Raw genomic sequence first — 13,609 nt, forward strand, 5'->3', positions numbered from 1 at the left:
TCCCAGCACTTTGGGAGGCCGAGGTAGAAAAATCACTTGAACCCAGGAATTTGAGACCAGCCTGAGCAACATAGAGACTGTCTCTAAAAAAAAAAAAACTATAAAAATAAAAAATTTCATTTAGAGTATACTTTTATTAACACTACTTTGGTTTACAATTTTAGTAGCATTAATATTCAGCACTGTTGATACATTTTCATGCTGACAATATTAAAATAAACATACATTTATTTAAATAAAATCTACTGAGCCTAGCTTTCAAAAAATAAAATCCTGGCAAGGCACAGTGGCTCATGCCTGTAATCCCAGCACTTTAGGAGGCCGAGGCGGGCGGATCACCTGAGGTCAGGAATTCAAGACCAGCCTGGCCAACATGGTGAAACCCCATCTCTACAAAAATTAGCTGGGCATGATGGCGGACACCTGTAATCCCAGCTACTCGGGAGGTTGAGGTGGGAGAAATGCTTGAACCCAAGAGGCGGAGGTTGCAGTGAGCCGAGATCGCGCCATTGCACTCCAGCCTGGGCGACAGTGCAAGACTCTGTCTCAAAAACAACAACAAAAATTAAATCCCATTTGAGCTTAAGTCAGTTATTTAACAGAAATTTATTATGTTCGTCTTACAGTTTATTTATTTATTTATTTATTTATTTTGAGACAGAGTCTTGCTCTGTCGCCCAGGCAGTGGCGCAATCTCGGCTCACTGCAAGCTCCGCCTTCCGGGTTCACGCCATTCTCCTTCCTCAGCCTCCCGTGTAGCTGGGACTACACGCGCCCGCCTCCACGCCCGGCTAATTTTTTGTATTTTTAGTAGAGTCGGGGTTTCACTGTGTTAGCCGAAAGGGTCTGATCTCCTGACATTGTGATCTGCCCGCCTCGGCCTCCCAAAATGCTGGGATTACAGGCGTGAGTCACCGCGCCCAGCCTAAACTTTTATGTTAAAGAAAGAAAGATACTAATTTCAAGAAAGGTAAGCCTGGCCGGGCGCAGTGGCTCACACCTGTAATCCCAACACTTTGGGAGGCCAAGGCGGATGGATCACCTGACGTCAGAAGTTCAAGACCAGCCTGGCCAACATAGTGAAACCCCGTCTCTACTAAAAATACAAAAATTAGCCGGCAGTGGTGGTGGGCGCCTATAATCCCAGCTATTTGAGAGGCTGAGGCAGGAGAATCGCTTGAACCAGGAGGCAGAGGTTGCACTGGGCAGAGTTTGCAGTAAGCCAAGATTGTGCCACTGCACTCCAGCCTGAGTGACAGAGTGAGACTCCGTCTGGAAAAAAAAAAAAAAAAAAAAAAGGCAAGCCAAACTTACCTTTTTTCAAGAAAGGTTGGCTAAAAAGTCATTTTCAATTTTATTACTGGTTTTAAGGAATTGGATTATAGTGTGCTATAGTATAGTTTTTTTTCTGATATTTCTTGTACTTGGGGTTCATTAAAGTCACTGCATCTGGGGGTTTATAGTTTTCATCAAACTGGGAAAAATTATGGCCATTTTTTTCTTCAAGTATTTTTTCTGTCGCACATGCCTCCCTTTCCAGGGACTCCAATTACATGCATTTTAGGCTGCCTGAAATTGTTCCACAGCTTGCAGATGCTCTGTTCATTTTTTCTTTTTTTCAGTCTTTTCTGTTTTCTCAGATAGTTTCTATTGCCTTACTTAACATTTACTAATCTTCTCTTCCATAGTGGCTATTTTGCAGTTCATCCCACCTAATGTACTTTTCATCTTATGTGTTGTACTTTTCATCTCTTACATTCTGGTTTGGGTCTTCTGAACGTCTCCCATGTCTTTATCTGACATGTTCAATTGTTCCTCTGCCTTCTTGAGCATATGGATTACAGTCACTGTTTTCATGTCCTTGTCTACTAATTCTGTCTTCTGTGTCACTTCTGGATCTGTTGCTACTGACTGATTTTTCTGCTTGTTATAGCTTGCATTTGCTTGTTTCTTTGCATGCCTACTAATTTTTCAGTGGATGCTTGATATTTTTGAGTTGCTAAATTATTGCGGTTTGTTAGGGATGCACTTACTTCAAAACGGTAAGTTAAGGGTACTGCTCAGAACTAGCTTTTAAGCTTTGTTAAGTGGGACCAAATTATGCCCTAGTACTGAGGCAACACCCTTCTGAAGATTCCATTTGACGCCCTGTGACTACCAAATTCTCCACTCTGGCTGGTGGGAATATGAACTATTCCTGGCCTTCTAGGAACTCTGGGGATTATTCCCTGCTTCTTTCATGTGGTACCTTGCCCAGCCCTGGGTGGTTTCCTCACACACATGTGCTGATCATCGCTCAGCAGAAGACTCAAAGGCTCCTCTGAAGCTGACACCCTCTCTCCGGCAGCTCGCTCCTCTCACCTCCTTGGCCTCCTGCACATCCAGCTCCATCTCCTTAACTCCAGGGAGCACAAGACTCTGCCTGGGTTTGCCGCCCTCCCTGCCCCATAGCCTGAAACTTCTCCAGGCACTGAGCTCCCCTCATGCTTCCCCACCCCAGGGTCACTGCCAGGAAGTCACTGTTTCATACTATTTGGGGAAAGAAACTATTATTGGTCATACTACAAACCATACTCCAAGACATACGGTAGGAAGTTGTGACAGAACTTCTAGCTTACTTGGAGAAGTTAGGGGGAAAAAATCAAATGGAAAAGGAAGTGGAAAAACTGAAGTTTCCTCCATCTGCATTCTATTTGGCTTGCATTACTGCTGATTTCCTTTATGAAAAGGGAGAAATCACACACACAAAAAATATGCTAACGAGTTGGCCAGGATAAACAGATGCCCAGAAAACAAGTAACTTTCTCTACTTAGAAAGACATTGACAATTATTATTTCATTATTATATCTACTACTTACCGAACATGTTAATGTACCACGAACTGAAGATGTCGCAAAATTTTTATTCAGTGGTTCCCTGAGACCTAAAAATTATTTCAAGGATTTGTCCAGGGTAAAAAGATTGAGAGAGGCTCACACAGATGTATGAAGATCAACCATGTCTTTACAACTGCTGAAGCTCGATTATGAGTGTATATGGAAGCTCATTATACTAATTTTTATTTTTATGTCTATTTGAAATTTTCCATAATAAAAACTGAGAAACAACTATGGAAGGGAATGAAAATTTTACTTAAATGTTTAGGACCTAATTTACAGCCTGTTTACTCTGCACTGTTTGCAGAAGAGAATGAAACTAACATCCTTTCAGAAACAGGCAGAGACCGCAGAGGCACCCACCAGCCCTCATTCTCACTATTCCCAGCCCGGCCCCTCCCCTCCCAATCCCTTCTTTGTGTACGTTAAAGTTGGGACTTGTTCACTTAGAACCCAAAGGCACTGACCAATGGAAAACTATAAATATTTGCATTAATCTTCTGGGAGTATACAGTATTATCTTGGGAATGCACCAAAACAGAAAAGAAGTTAACACTAAATTTGTTAACTTTTGACCATTTTCAAAAAATCAAGTCTACTTTTCAAATGTTGAATATGTCTGCATCACAGTCTCCTAGTACCATTTCCCATGAAGAGGAACCAGGACTCCTTGGGAAATTGCTGATTCCTGGTCTGGGGCATTAAATGCCCAAGATGAGCCTGGAGTATCTTTGGATTCCAGAAATCAGAGACTGCAAAGACTAACAGGGTTGAGTCAAAAAACCACAGGGGCTGCCTGCCAGCCAGCGATGACCAATTTAAGCACTGAAGTTTGAAACATATCAAATGTTTTAAATCCATGAGTTAATAATGACACTTAAGAAAATGAAAAGAAAAAGAAACCTCTTTGGTCACCTTTGGAGGGTGATAGTGAAGGAACTCATTTATTTTGAAAACAAGAAAATAAGAAGAAAGGAACAAAGTATTTTATTCTATCTTTCCTATACGAATTGTACCTCCACATATAAAATAACTGATGAGCAAAAAAAAATTTTTTCAGAATTCCAACAATAAATGCAGAAGGGAGGCCAGGTGCAGTGGCTCACACCTGTAATCCCAGCACTTTGGGAGACCAAGGCGGGAGGATCACATGAGTCCAGGAGTCCAAGACCAGCCTGAGCAACACAGGGAGACCCCATCTCTATAATAATAATAAAAAAAGGCAGACACAGTGGCTCACACCTGTAATACCAGCACTTTGAGAGGCTGTGGTGGGTGGATCACTTGAGCCCAGGAGTTTGAGACTAAGCTGGGCAACATAGTGAAACCTCATCTCTACAACAAATACAAAAAAATTATCTGGGCATGGTGATGTGCACCTGTGATCCCAGCTACTTGGGAGGCTGAGGTGGGAGGATCACTCCAGCCCAGGAGATGGAGGTTGCAGTGAGCTGAGATGGTGCCACTGCACTCCAGCCTGGGTGACAGAGTGAGACTCTATCTCAAAAAAAATAATAGTAAGTGCAGAAGGAATAATATCACCATCATACAGCTCTTAAACAATGGATTTGAGGAATAATCATCAATACTACCCCAAAACCATTAGGTGACAAGCTGACTGGAAACTTTATAATGGAAAGTTCCAACTAGCAACACAGCACATGTACAAAAGAAGAGAGGATATCCTACCTGCTTGAAAATTCTTTTCTTTACAGGGAGGAAAGGTCAATTAGAAATACAAAGGGAAGAAGAAATTCACCGGTCTACACCATAACTACTCTTTTACATTAATCACTGTCGTAGATGAAAGTCTGCAGTCTCAAGGGCATGGCAGGGTGCTCTGTATAGTCTGGGCCATCTTCCTTAAAGCTGGTATTCACCAAGTACAAAAGCGCCTACCAGAAATATTTGTCAGCGTCCAACAGACATGGCAAGGCTATTCCATATTCTTTTCTTTTCAGGAAAGCTCTGCCCTTCTCATGATATCCCATAGCTAACATAAGGGCCTAGGAAAAAATATGAATTTAAAAAACATCACTTTAAAATATAATAAAACAAATTATATTAAAAGCATATTACTTTTCAAAAACCAAATAAAGTAAACGAAAACCCCACAGATATGTTTAAGATTAAACCCCTGCTCACCTATTCCAAATTACAGAACAGGAAAGGGCATGAGGAAACAGGGGAGAGATGTCAGAATCACCTGTGGACTTTTCCCAAACCACAGTTTCCTTGCCCCTATTCTGAGCCATCCCTTAGGGGACATGGTCCTCTAGTAAAATAAACTAAACAAAAAGTACTGCCACAGGAGGCCGTGTGCACTGAAGGCAGTGGGTCGTGTCCTCAGGTATGTTGACAGTCACTGCTCCAGGATGGTGAGGTATGACATTTTGTACTAATGCACTGAAAAGCACAGGGTGAGGCCCACTGGATGCCAGTGCTCACCACGTGGTGACATTGCTGTTTACAAGGCTGGAGATGGAGCACTGTTTCCAACCCTTTACGACACTTCCAACATGAAGTAACTAAAAAACCACCCCTGTCCTGACAACAAATCTAAGGACAGGCCACACATTCTCAGAGTACTTACTTTTCTTTCTGATGCGGGAATTCTGATTGATCTGCCTGTCTGGTTAGCTATGTCTAAGTACGGTGTCATTTCTGGATCCACCACCGTCTCAGCTGCTGTAACAAAACCAAAAGGACCTCCATGAACTCAATGTTAAACAGCTGTGAGGATAACAACCTTAAAAATGTCAGACTGTTGAGGTGAAACTCAGGGAGAGCCGTGATCCCCCATGTGTGTGATTCAGTGCTGCCCCTAAGCGTCTGAGTGGGTGACAAGCCCAGAGCTCTGGGTACCTCTCTGTGCCAGTATTTCTAGTCCTCTCTTGGTCCTCTGAATTTGTTTTTCTTTGAGTTCAGCCTCGTTTTGTTCCTCTTCCTCTAACTGGAAGTTTTTCCTCACATCCTCTTCAGACTGTTTTAGTTCAAGCACCATCGCTTTCACATTGTGAGCCACACCTTGTTCTTCAAGGGTTTTCCCTATAAAAATCAGAATCGCCTATTACTTTAAAAAGCCATTAAGCTCACCAGGTAACAGTCCATTTTCTATGTTAAATGGAATTGTTTTTATTTTTGAGACAAGGTCTCACTCTGTCACCCAGGCTGGAGTGCAGTGACACGATCATGGCTCCCCGCAGCCTTCATCTCCTGGGCTCAAGCAAGTCTCCCACCTCAGCCTCCCGAGGAGCTGGGACTACAGGCCCATGCCACCACATCCAGCTAATTTTTTCTTTTCTTTTTTTTTTTGAGACTGAGTCTCGCTCTGTCCCCCAGGCTGGAGTGCAGTGGCGCGATCTCGGCTCACTGCAAGCTCCACCTCCCGGGTTCACGCCATTCTCCTGCCTCAGCCTCCTGAGTAGCTGGAATTACAGGCGCCCGCCACCATGCCCGGCTAATTTTTTGTATTTTTAGTAGAGACGGGGTTTCACCATGGTCTCGATCTCCTGACCTTGTGATCCGCCCGCCTTGGTCTCCCAAAGTGCTGGGATTATAGGCATGAGCCACTGCTCCCGGCCACATCCAGCTAATTTTTGTATTTTTTGCAGTGATGAGGTCTCACTATGTTGCCCAGGCTTATCTTGGACTCCTGGGCTCAAGCAATCCTCCCACCTCAGCCTCACAAAGTGCTGGGTTACAGACATCAGCCCTCGCTCCTGCAAAATGGAATTCTTAATCCTGCATACCGTCACACCACATAATTGGTAAAAATATGCCTACCTTTGCTTGTAAGTATGTCACTGTTAAGCAGTGGTTAAAATCAGCTAGCAACAATAGAATCAACTAAATTCATCATTTCTAATCTTCTTTATTCTCAGCCTAAGACCAGATCAAAGCAACAAATATTTGATAATCTACTACAGGGAGAACACTGTGCTAGACAATATCAACGGAAAATGAGAAAGTATAACACTACCTTCTAGTTGGAAAAATAACAAAGCCAATTCACAGCTACAAACAGGAAGCTGTACTGCAGCCTGCTGTCATGGTTAAAAGCAAAGACCAGCAGGTCATGGCGGTTCACACCTGTAACCTCAGTACTTTGGCAGGCTGAGGCAGGTGGATCCCTTGAGCCCAGGAGTTCAAGACCAGCCTGGGCAACACGTGGACCCCGTCTCCACAGAAAATAAAACATTAGCCTGGCATGGTGGTGCGCACCTGTGGTCCTAGCTACTCAGTGGGAAGCTGAGGTGGGAGGATTGCTTGCACCTGGGAGGCGGAGGCTGCAGTGAGCTGCAATCGCACCACCACACTCCAGCCTGGGTGACAGATAGAGACCCTATCTCTAAATAAATAAATAAAAGCAAAGACCATGGGCTCCATCTACCGTTTTAACTCTGTGGCCCTGAATAAACTACCTGTCTTCTAGGACTCAGTTTCCTCATACATAAATTGGAAATAAAGGGCAGAAATCAATGAAACAGAATGAAAGAAAACAGTAACAAAATCAAAAGTTGGCTCCATGAATAAATTAGCCAAATACACAAATCTAACAAAAATTATGTCAAAGATGCAAATAAACAAAATTAAAAAGGGTAAACATAGATGCAAACAGATTTTAAAATAACAAAATAATATTGTGAACTAAAAACACAAATGTAAACACATTTCTGGAAAACTGTAGCTGGATTGTCTTTTGAGAAATATGACAACCTTTCTAACATTAATATATAAAATAAAGGTCCATCAGTGGTTAAGCCATCTTGATTAAAAAAAAGAAAAAGAAAAAGAAAAAAAGGCAAGGGTTGGGGGAGGTCACCAGATTTTAAGACTACAACAAAGCCACAGTAATAAAAAAAAAAAACCACAGGTGACTAGGAAGAACAGAAAGTATAGAAACAGGGCCCCCCAAAAAGGGTCACCACCAATCACTGGGGAAAAGACAGACTATTTAATGAATTATGTAGGAAGAAAAATAAAGGAACCCTGAGACTTTATATAGAAAGGGGGACTCTGGACAGACTGAGGACCTCTTCTAGATTAAGCTAATATTCAAGAAAATGTAGACTCTCCTTGTGGCCCTGGGGTTAGGGAAAGGATTTCAGCAAAACACAAACCATAGGCAATGGGTTTGATGACACCAAAATCAAGGATTTCTGTCCAATGAAGGATGCCACAAACAGAATTAACAGAGGGATGAGGCAACAGTGAAAAGGTATCCATGACATCTAAAATAGACAATGGGAAATTGCTAGAGAGGACACTGGAAAGGAAGGCTGGGTAAGCTGTGAAGGGCTGGCTTAGATCAAGCTAAGAAATGTGAACTTCATTCTCGAGGCCACAGGAACGCACTGAAAACCTATGGGCTACAGGGCTTGTATGGATTGCTGCAATAGCTAACTGGTCTCAAGTCAACTCATGCCACCTTCAAATACATTCCTCTACTACATGACCTTTCTAAAACACACACAGAATTGTGTATCACTCCGCAGCACAGATGTCTTTCCATTTCTCTTTTTTTTTTTTTTTTTTTTTTTTTTTTTTTTTTGAGACGGAGTCTCGCTCTGTCACCCAGGCTGGAGTGCTGTGGCCGGATCTCAGCTCACTGCAAGCTCCGCCTCCCGGGTTCCCGCCATTCTGCCTCAGCCTCCCGAGTAGCCGGGACTACAGGCGCCCGCCACCTCGCCCCGCTAGTTTTTTTTTTTTTGTATTTTTTAGTAGAGACGGGGTTTCACCGTGTTAGCCAGGATGGTCTCGATCTCCTGACCTCATGATCCGCCCGTCTCGGCCTCCCAAAGTGCTGGGATTACAGGCTTGAGCCACCGCGCCCGGCGATGTCTTTCCATTTCTCTTAGGAGAAATGTACTAACACTGAGTAAGGTCATCTAGTTTCTCGTTTCCCAGTAGCTGTGCTACTGACATATTGGGCTGGGCAAGTCTGTGTTGTGGGGCCTGTTCTGGGCATTGCACGTTCAGCAGCATCCCTAGCCTCCACCCACTAAATGACAGCAGCACAACCTCCCCCGTCACCAAGTTATAACCACCAAAAATGTCTCCAGACAATGCCAAATGTCTCCTGGGTATTCAGTGTGGCCTCTGCCTGCCCCTCCATCCTTAAAAAGCACTCCCCTCCCCTCACTCTCCACACAGCCACGCTGGACCTTCCTCAGTTCCTCAAATTCACACCATAGTGCTCTGACACAAGGCTTTCCGTCTGGAACGCACGCCACCATGGTCTCCCCACTGTCTTCACAGAGCCTTCGCTCTTCTCGCTCAAGAAGAATTTGCTGGAACTGGCATCTTACACTCAGCACACCTCATGTTCCATTCTATAACATTTTATCTAAGCTGTAATGAGTGTCTTTCTTCCCACTATCATAGAGCAGACAATAAATATTTCTTGGAAAAGCTATTTTCTGCTTTACATTTTTATTTTAGTAAACTTCTAAATCAGTTTTGGATTATAATTGGAATAAAGCTACAAAGTTTTGAAAAGCCAGTGAGAAAAAAAGGGAAGTCATTATTTCTATATTTGGTTCATTGAAAACTTATGCATACTGTGCCATACATACCTAGTTGTAGTTGCTTCTTATTTATGACAATTTTGATATAATTTTCTTGAAATCCAAAGGTTTCAGCTATTCTGTAAAACAAAAACCAGTGAAAACAAAATTGTTATTTATTATCCATTGAAAAGACTTTAGCCAGGCCCAGTGGCTCACACCTGTAATCCCAACACCCTGGGAGGCCAAGGTGGGAGGATGGCTTGAGGCCAGGAAGGAATTCAAGACCAGCTTGGGCAACAGAGAGATCCTATCTCTACAAACAATTTTTTAAAATTAGCCAGGCCTGGTAGCCCGTGCCTGTGGCCCTAGCTGCTTGAGAGGCTTGGGTAGGAGGATTGCTTGAACCCGAGTTTGAGGTTGCAGTGAGCTATATTCATGCCACTGTGCTTCAGCTTGGGTGACAGAGCAAGATCCCATCTCTAAAAAATAAATAAGTATTTTTTAAAAGAAGGCTTTAATCATGATAGCTATTTTATACATTTTATCAGAAACACCCAGGATTTCAACTGGCTGACTCACAAACATCACAATAAAGCCATCTTACTAGATGGCTATTTGAAACTGTAGGAGACAAGGTCCTTTTTAAACTCTCTTTTACTACTTGTTTCCTCAGGCAGTGGAGACCACAATGCCGTAGATCCATGTGAACAGCAAGCCCTAGTTGCACATCCAGAGAAAATCCACCCCCTATGCCTTCTGTGGTCTCCTTGGAGGAACCCATAACGGGGGCTGATCCACAGGATCTTCTACGCATGTATGTTGAATGTCATTTCCTGAATCCACCCCTAACAGTCCTGATGTAGACCAAAGAAGGAAATGAGAAAAATCAGCTGAAGAAATACACCCGCTAGCTAGCCCTGGAGGTGCTCCCAACACCATTTTAAAACATATAAGGAGATGAAATAACCCACCAGATCTCAAAGGTAGGATTTCACTAGTATGTGGCAGACAAGTGTGTGTGTGTGTATGTGTGTGTGTTTTACAGATGGGCCAACAGCCTGAAATCAGATAAAACACCATGCGGAAGGTCATAGCAAGCTACTGGTGCATTAGGGAAAAAAATAATAATTCAAAACTGATGAGCTAGTGAGTACCAGGTGTCTCCTGTTTATATCACTCACTCACTCCTTCAAACATACACCCAGTGCCTACCATGTGATGGGCATGGAGTTCCCACCTGCTCGGAAGTTACACCAGGAAATAGTGTTTGCAAGTCTTGAGCCCTCACTTTGCCACTTACCTACCAGTATCAGCTCTAATAAGTCCTTCAACCTCAAAGCCTCAATTTCCTCTTCTATAAAATGAGGATAATACCTGCCCTACCTATCTTAAGAGGACGCTCACAGAGGATCAAATGAGCCAATATAAAAAGGCCCAGAGCACCTAGGACACAGAGTGCACAGATACTCACTTGGACCTCAGTTCTCTGCCAGTGATGAGCAATCGGGTCTCCAACAAGTTTTTCCTATCCTGTTAAAAGTAAGACAAATAAAGTAAAGTGTACTTGAATTTAACACACTTTGGAGAGATTACCCTGTGAAATCAGAAAAGCTGACGGCAGAGGATATAAACTTAGCTCACCGTTAAGAACTAAAACGCTGCCTGCCTAGAAGTCTACTGAACATAACCCAGCACAGGCTGACCCTGTGACCTGCACATCCTCAAGGGGGCGGCAGCGTGGCACCACCAGGCAGGGCTACTCAGAGGGGCCTCTCCCACAAGGCTGGACGTCTTTAACATTTCAGAACATTTCCACCATCCCTCAGAGAAACACCTGGCCTGTACCCCATTCACTCCCCTTTGCCCCCCAGCCCCTAGCAACCACTCATCTATTTTCTGCTGCTACCGATTTACCTGTTCTGGACATTTCCTATAAATGGGATCATGCAGTACATGGTCTTTTGTGTCTGGCTTCTTCCCTAAGTATCATGTTTTCAGGTGCACCCACGCTATGGCCGCATCAGCACTTAATTCCCCTGCATTGTGAATAGTTTTCTGTCGTATGAATAGACCACATTTATCTATCCCTTCATCTGCTGATGGACATTTGGACTATTTCCATCTCTCAGCTACTGAATAGTGTTGCTATGACCATTCATGTATGACATTTTACATATTAATATATATGTGGGCGGCAAGCCACTCAGGTGCCCAGGCAAGAGACCGAGGGCACAAGCTGTTCCAGTATAATAAAGAAAATATATAGAATAAGAATAGTTATACTAGAAATAGATTATAGATATGATTATATATGAATATCATTAATTATTAGTTTGTAGTATTACTCTTTATTCCAGTATTATAATAATCTTTGCTCTACAATTATAACCCAGGAAAAACCAGGCCATACAGAGATAGGAGCTGAAGGGACACAGTGAGAAGTGACCAGAAGACTGGAGTGTGAGCCCTCTGTTATGCCTGGACAGGGCCACTAGAGGGCTCCCTGGTCAAGCGGTAACGCCAGTGCCTGGGAAGGCCCCTGTTACTTAGCAGACCTTGGTCTAGCGGTAGCGCCAGTGCCTGGGAAGGCACCCGTTACTTAGCAGATCGGGAAAGGGAGCCTTTCCCTGGAGGAGTTAGAGAAGACTCTGCTCCACCACCTCTTGTGGAAGGCCTGACATCAGTCAGGCCCGCCCACAGCCATCCTGTGATGCTGTGCTTCAGTGGTCACACTCCTGTTTCACTTTCATGTTCTGCTCTGTACATCTGGCTCCGCCTTCAGATAGCAATAGCAGAATTAGTGAAAGTATTAACATCTTTGATCTTTCTGAGAAAAGCATAGAAGAAATAATGACGTAAGCTGTCCTCTCTCTCTCCGCCTCGGCTACCTAAAAGGGAAAGGCCCCTTGTCTAGTGGACACGTGACTCCCGTGACCTTATCAATCACTGGAGATGACCCACAGTGCTTACCCTGCCCCTTTTGCCTTGTATCCAATAAATAACAGCACAGCCAGGCATTCGGGGCCACTACCGGTCTCCGCGTCTAGGTGGTAGTGGTCCCCCAGGCCCAGCTGTCTTTTCTTCTCTCTCTTTGTCTTGTGTCTTTATTTCTACGATCTGTTGTCTCCACACATGAGGAGAAAAACCCACAGACCCAGTAGGGCTGGACCCTATACTCTTATTTCTTCTGAGAGTGCTGGCACTGATCAGTCCCAAGAGACTCTGGGTGCCTTGCCACAGTGACATTTGTAGATGCAAACTACCTGGCCATGGCAATGAGAGGAGGTGATCCCACCCAGATCTCCTCGGCCCTGCTTGAGCACTCGGCGGACTGCCCTCTGACCTCTACCGGAACAGGAAAAGGATGAAGCCTTCTGTGCTGTGTCCTCCTGCACAGGCATCTAGGAAACTTGGGAGTCCTTTATTCCCCATTACTTCTCAACATTCGCACTCTAGAAAGGATCAGAACGTGACATACAGCTCTGTGGCGTTTTAGAGGCCCAAGAGGGTCTCTAAAAGCCTACCTTGGGAATGTTCCAGTTTAAGAATCTGTAACATTAACTTTTAAGTTGATAAATTGTTCAATATGTAAAGTCACTTAAAAGAATTCTAACTTTGGATTGTAACCTCTCAAAAAACAACAATTTATTTGATCACATCACTAACCAGACATTAGTGCATACTCAAATTTAGGGAAATTACTCACTTTTTTTAGTCTTGGTGGTAAAAACACCTCGATTGTAGCAATTCCCGTTGTTCTATAATTTTCATTTCCTGTTCCACGCTCAATTGCCTTGCAACGTATTTCTTCTATTATCTTTTCTACTTCATTTTCACAGCATTCTAGTTTGTCAGAATACTTCTTAGCAAGGTCCTATCAAGAAAAATCAGAAAATGCAATACTGACTTAAAAAACAAAAAGGCAAAATACAGAAAAGGGCATGAAAGACTCTAAGGCCATCAACTCTGATGAGTGGAGGTCACCCCGTTACACTGCAGTCCACGCTGTGGCTTGACATCTTGAGAGATGTGGAGTTTAGAGAGTCCAGGAAAAAGTGAAAACATTTATTTGAGACTGGGCGTGGTGACTCATGCCTGTAATCCCAGCACTTTGGGAGGCCAAGGCAGGTGGATCACTTGAGGTCATGAGTTTGGGACCAGCCTGGCCAACATGGTGAAACCCCATAACTACTAAAATACAAAAATTAGCTGGGCATGGT

The 13,609-nt window shown here is 43.6% G+C and overlaps 2 protein-coding genes across 4 annotated transcripts in view; one reads left to right on the forward strand and one right to left on the reverse strand.

Annotated features, from left to right (window-relative positions):
* Window positions 1–13,609, forward strand: part of ABCF2 (ATP binding cassette subfamily F member 2) — a 196,276-nt gene that overhangs the window by 46,811 nt on the left and 135,856 nt on the right. The window lies entirely within an intron of this gene.
* The window catches only part of NUB1 (negative regulator of ubiquitin like proteins 1), a 33,310-nt gene that overhangs the window by 12,975 nt on the left and 6,726 nt on the right, over window positions 1–13,609 (reverse strand). For all 3 annotated transcript variants that reach the window (XM_050785842.1, XM_050785843.1, XM_050785844.1), the window contains 6 exons: window positions 13,096–13,263; window positions 10,861–10,919; window positions 9,456–9,526; window positions 5,743–5,925; window positions 5,471–5,565; window positions 4,777–4,883 (listed from right to left, as the gene is read on the reverse strand). In XM_050785842.1, coding sequence (XP_050641799.1) covers window positions 4,777–4,883; window positions 5,471–5,565; window positions 5,743–5,925; window positions 9,456–9,526; window positions 10,861–10,919; window positions 13,096–13,263 — 683 coding nt within the window. The remainder of the gene's footprint in view (window positions 1–4,776; window positions 4,884–5,470; window positions 5,566–5,742; window positions 5,926–9,455; window positions 9,527–10,860; window positions 10,920–13,095; window positions 13,264–13,609) is intronic.

Source organism: Macaca thibetana, chromosome 3, assembly GCF_024542745.1.
Source record: "Macaca thibetana thibetana isolate TM-01 chromosome 3, ASM2454274v1, whole genome shotgun sequence".
NCBI lineage: Eukaryota > Metazoa > Chordata > Mammalia > Primates > Cercopithecidae > Macaca > Macaca thibetana.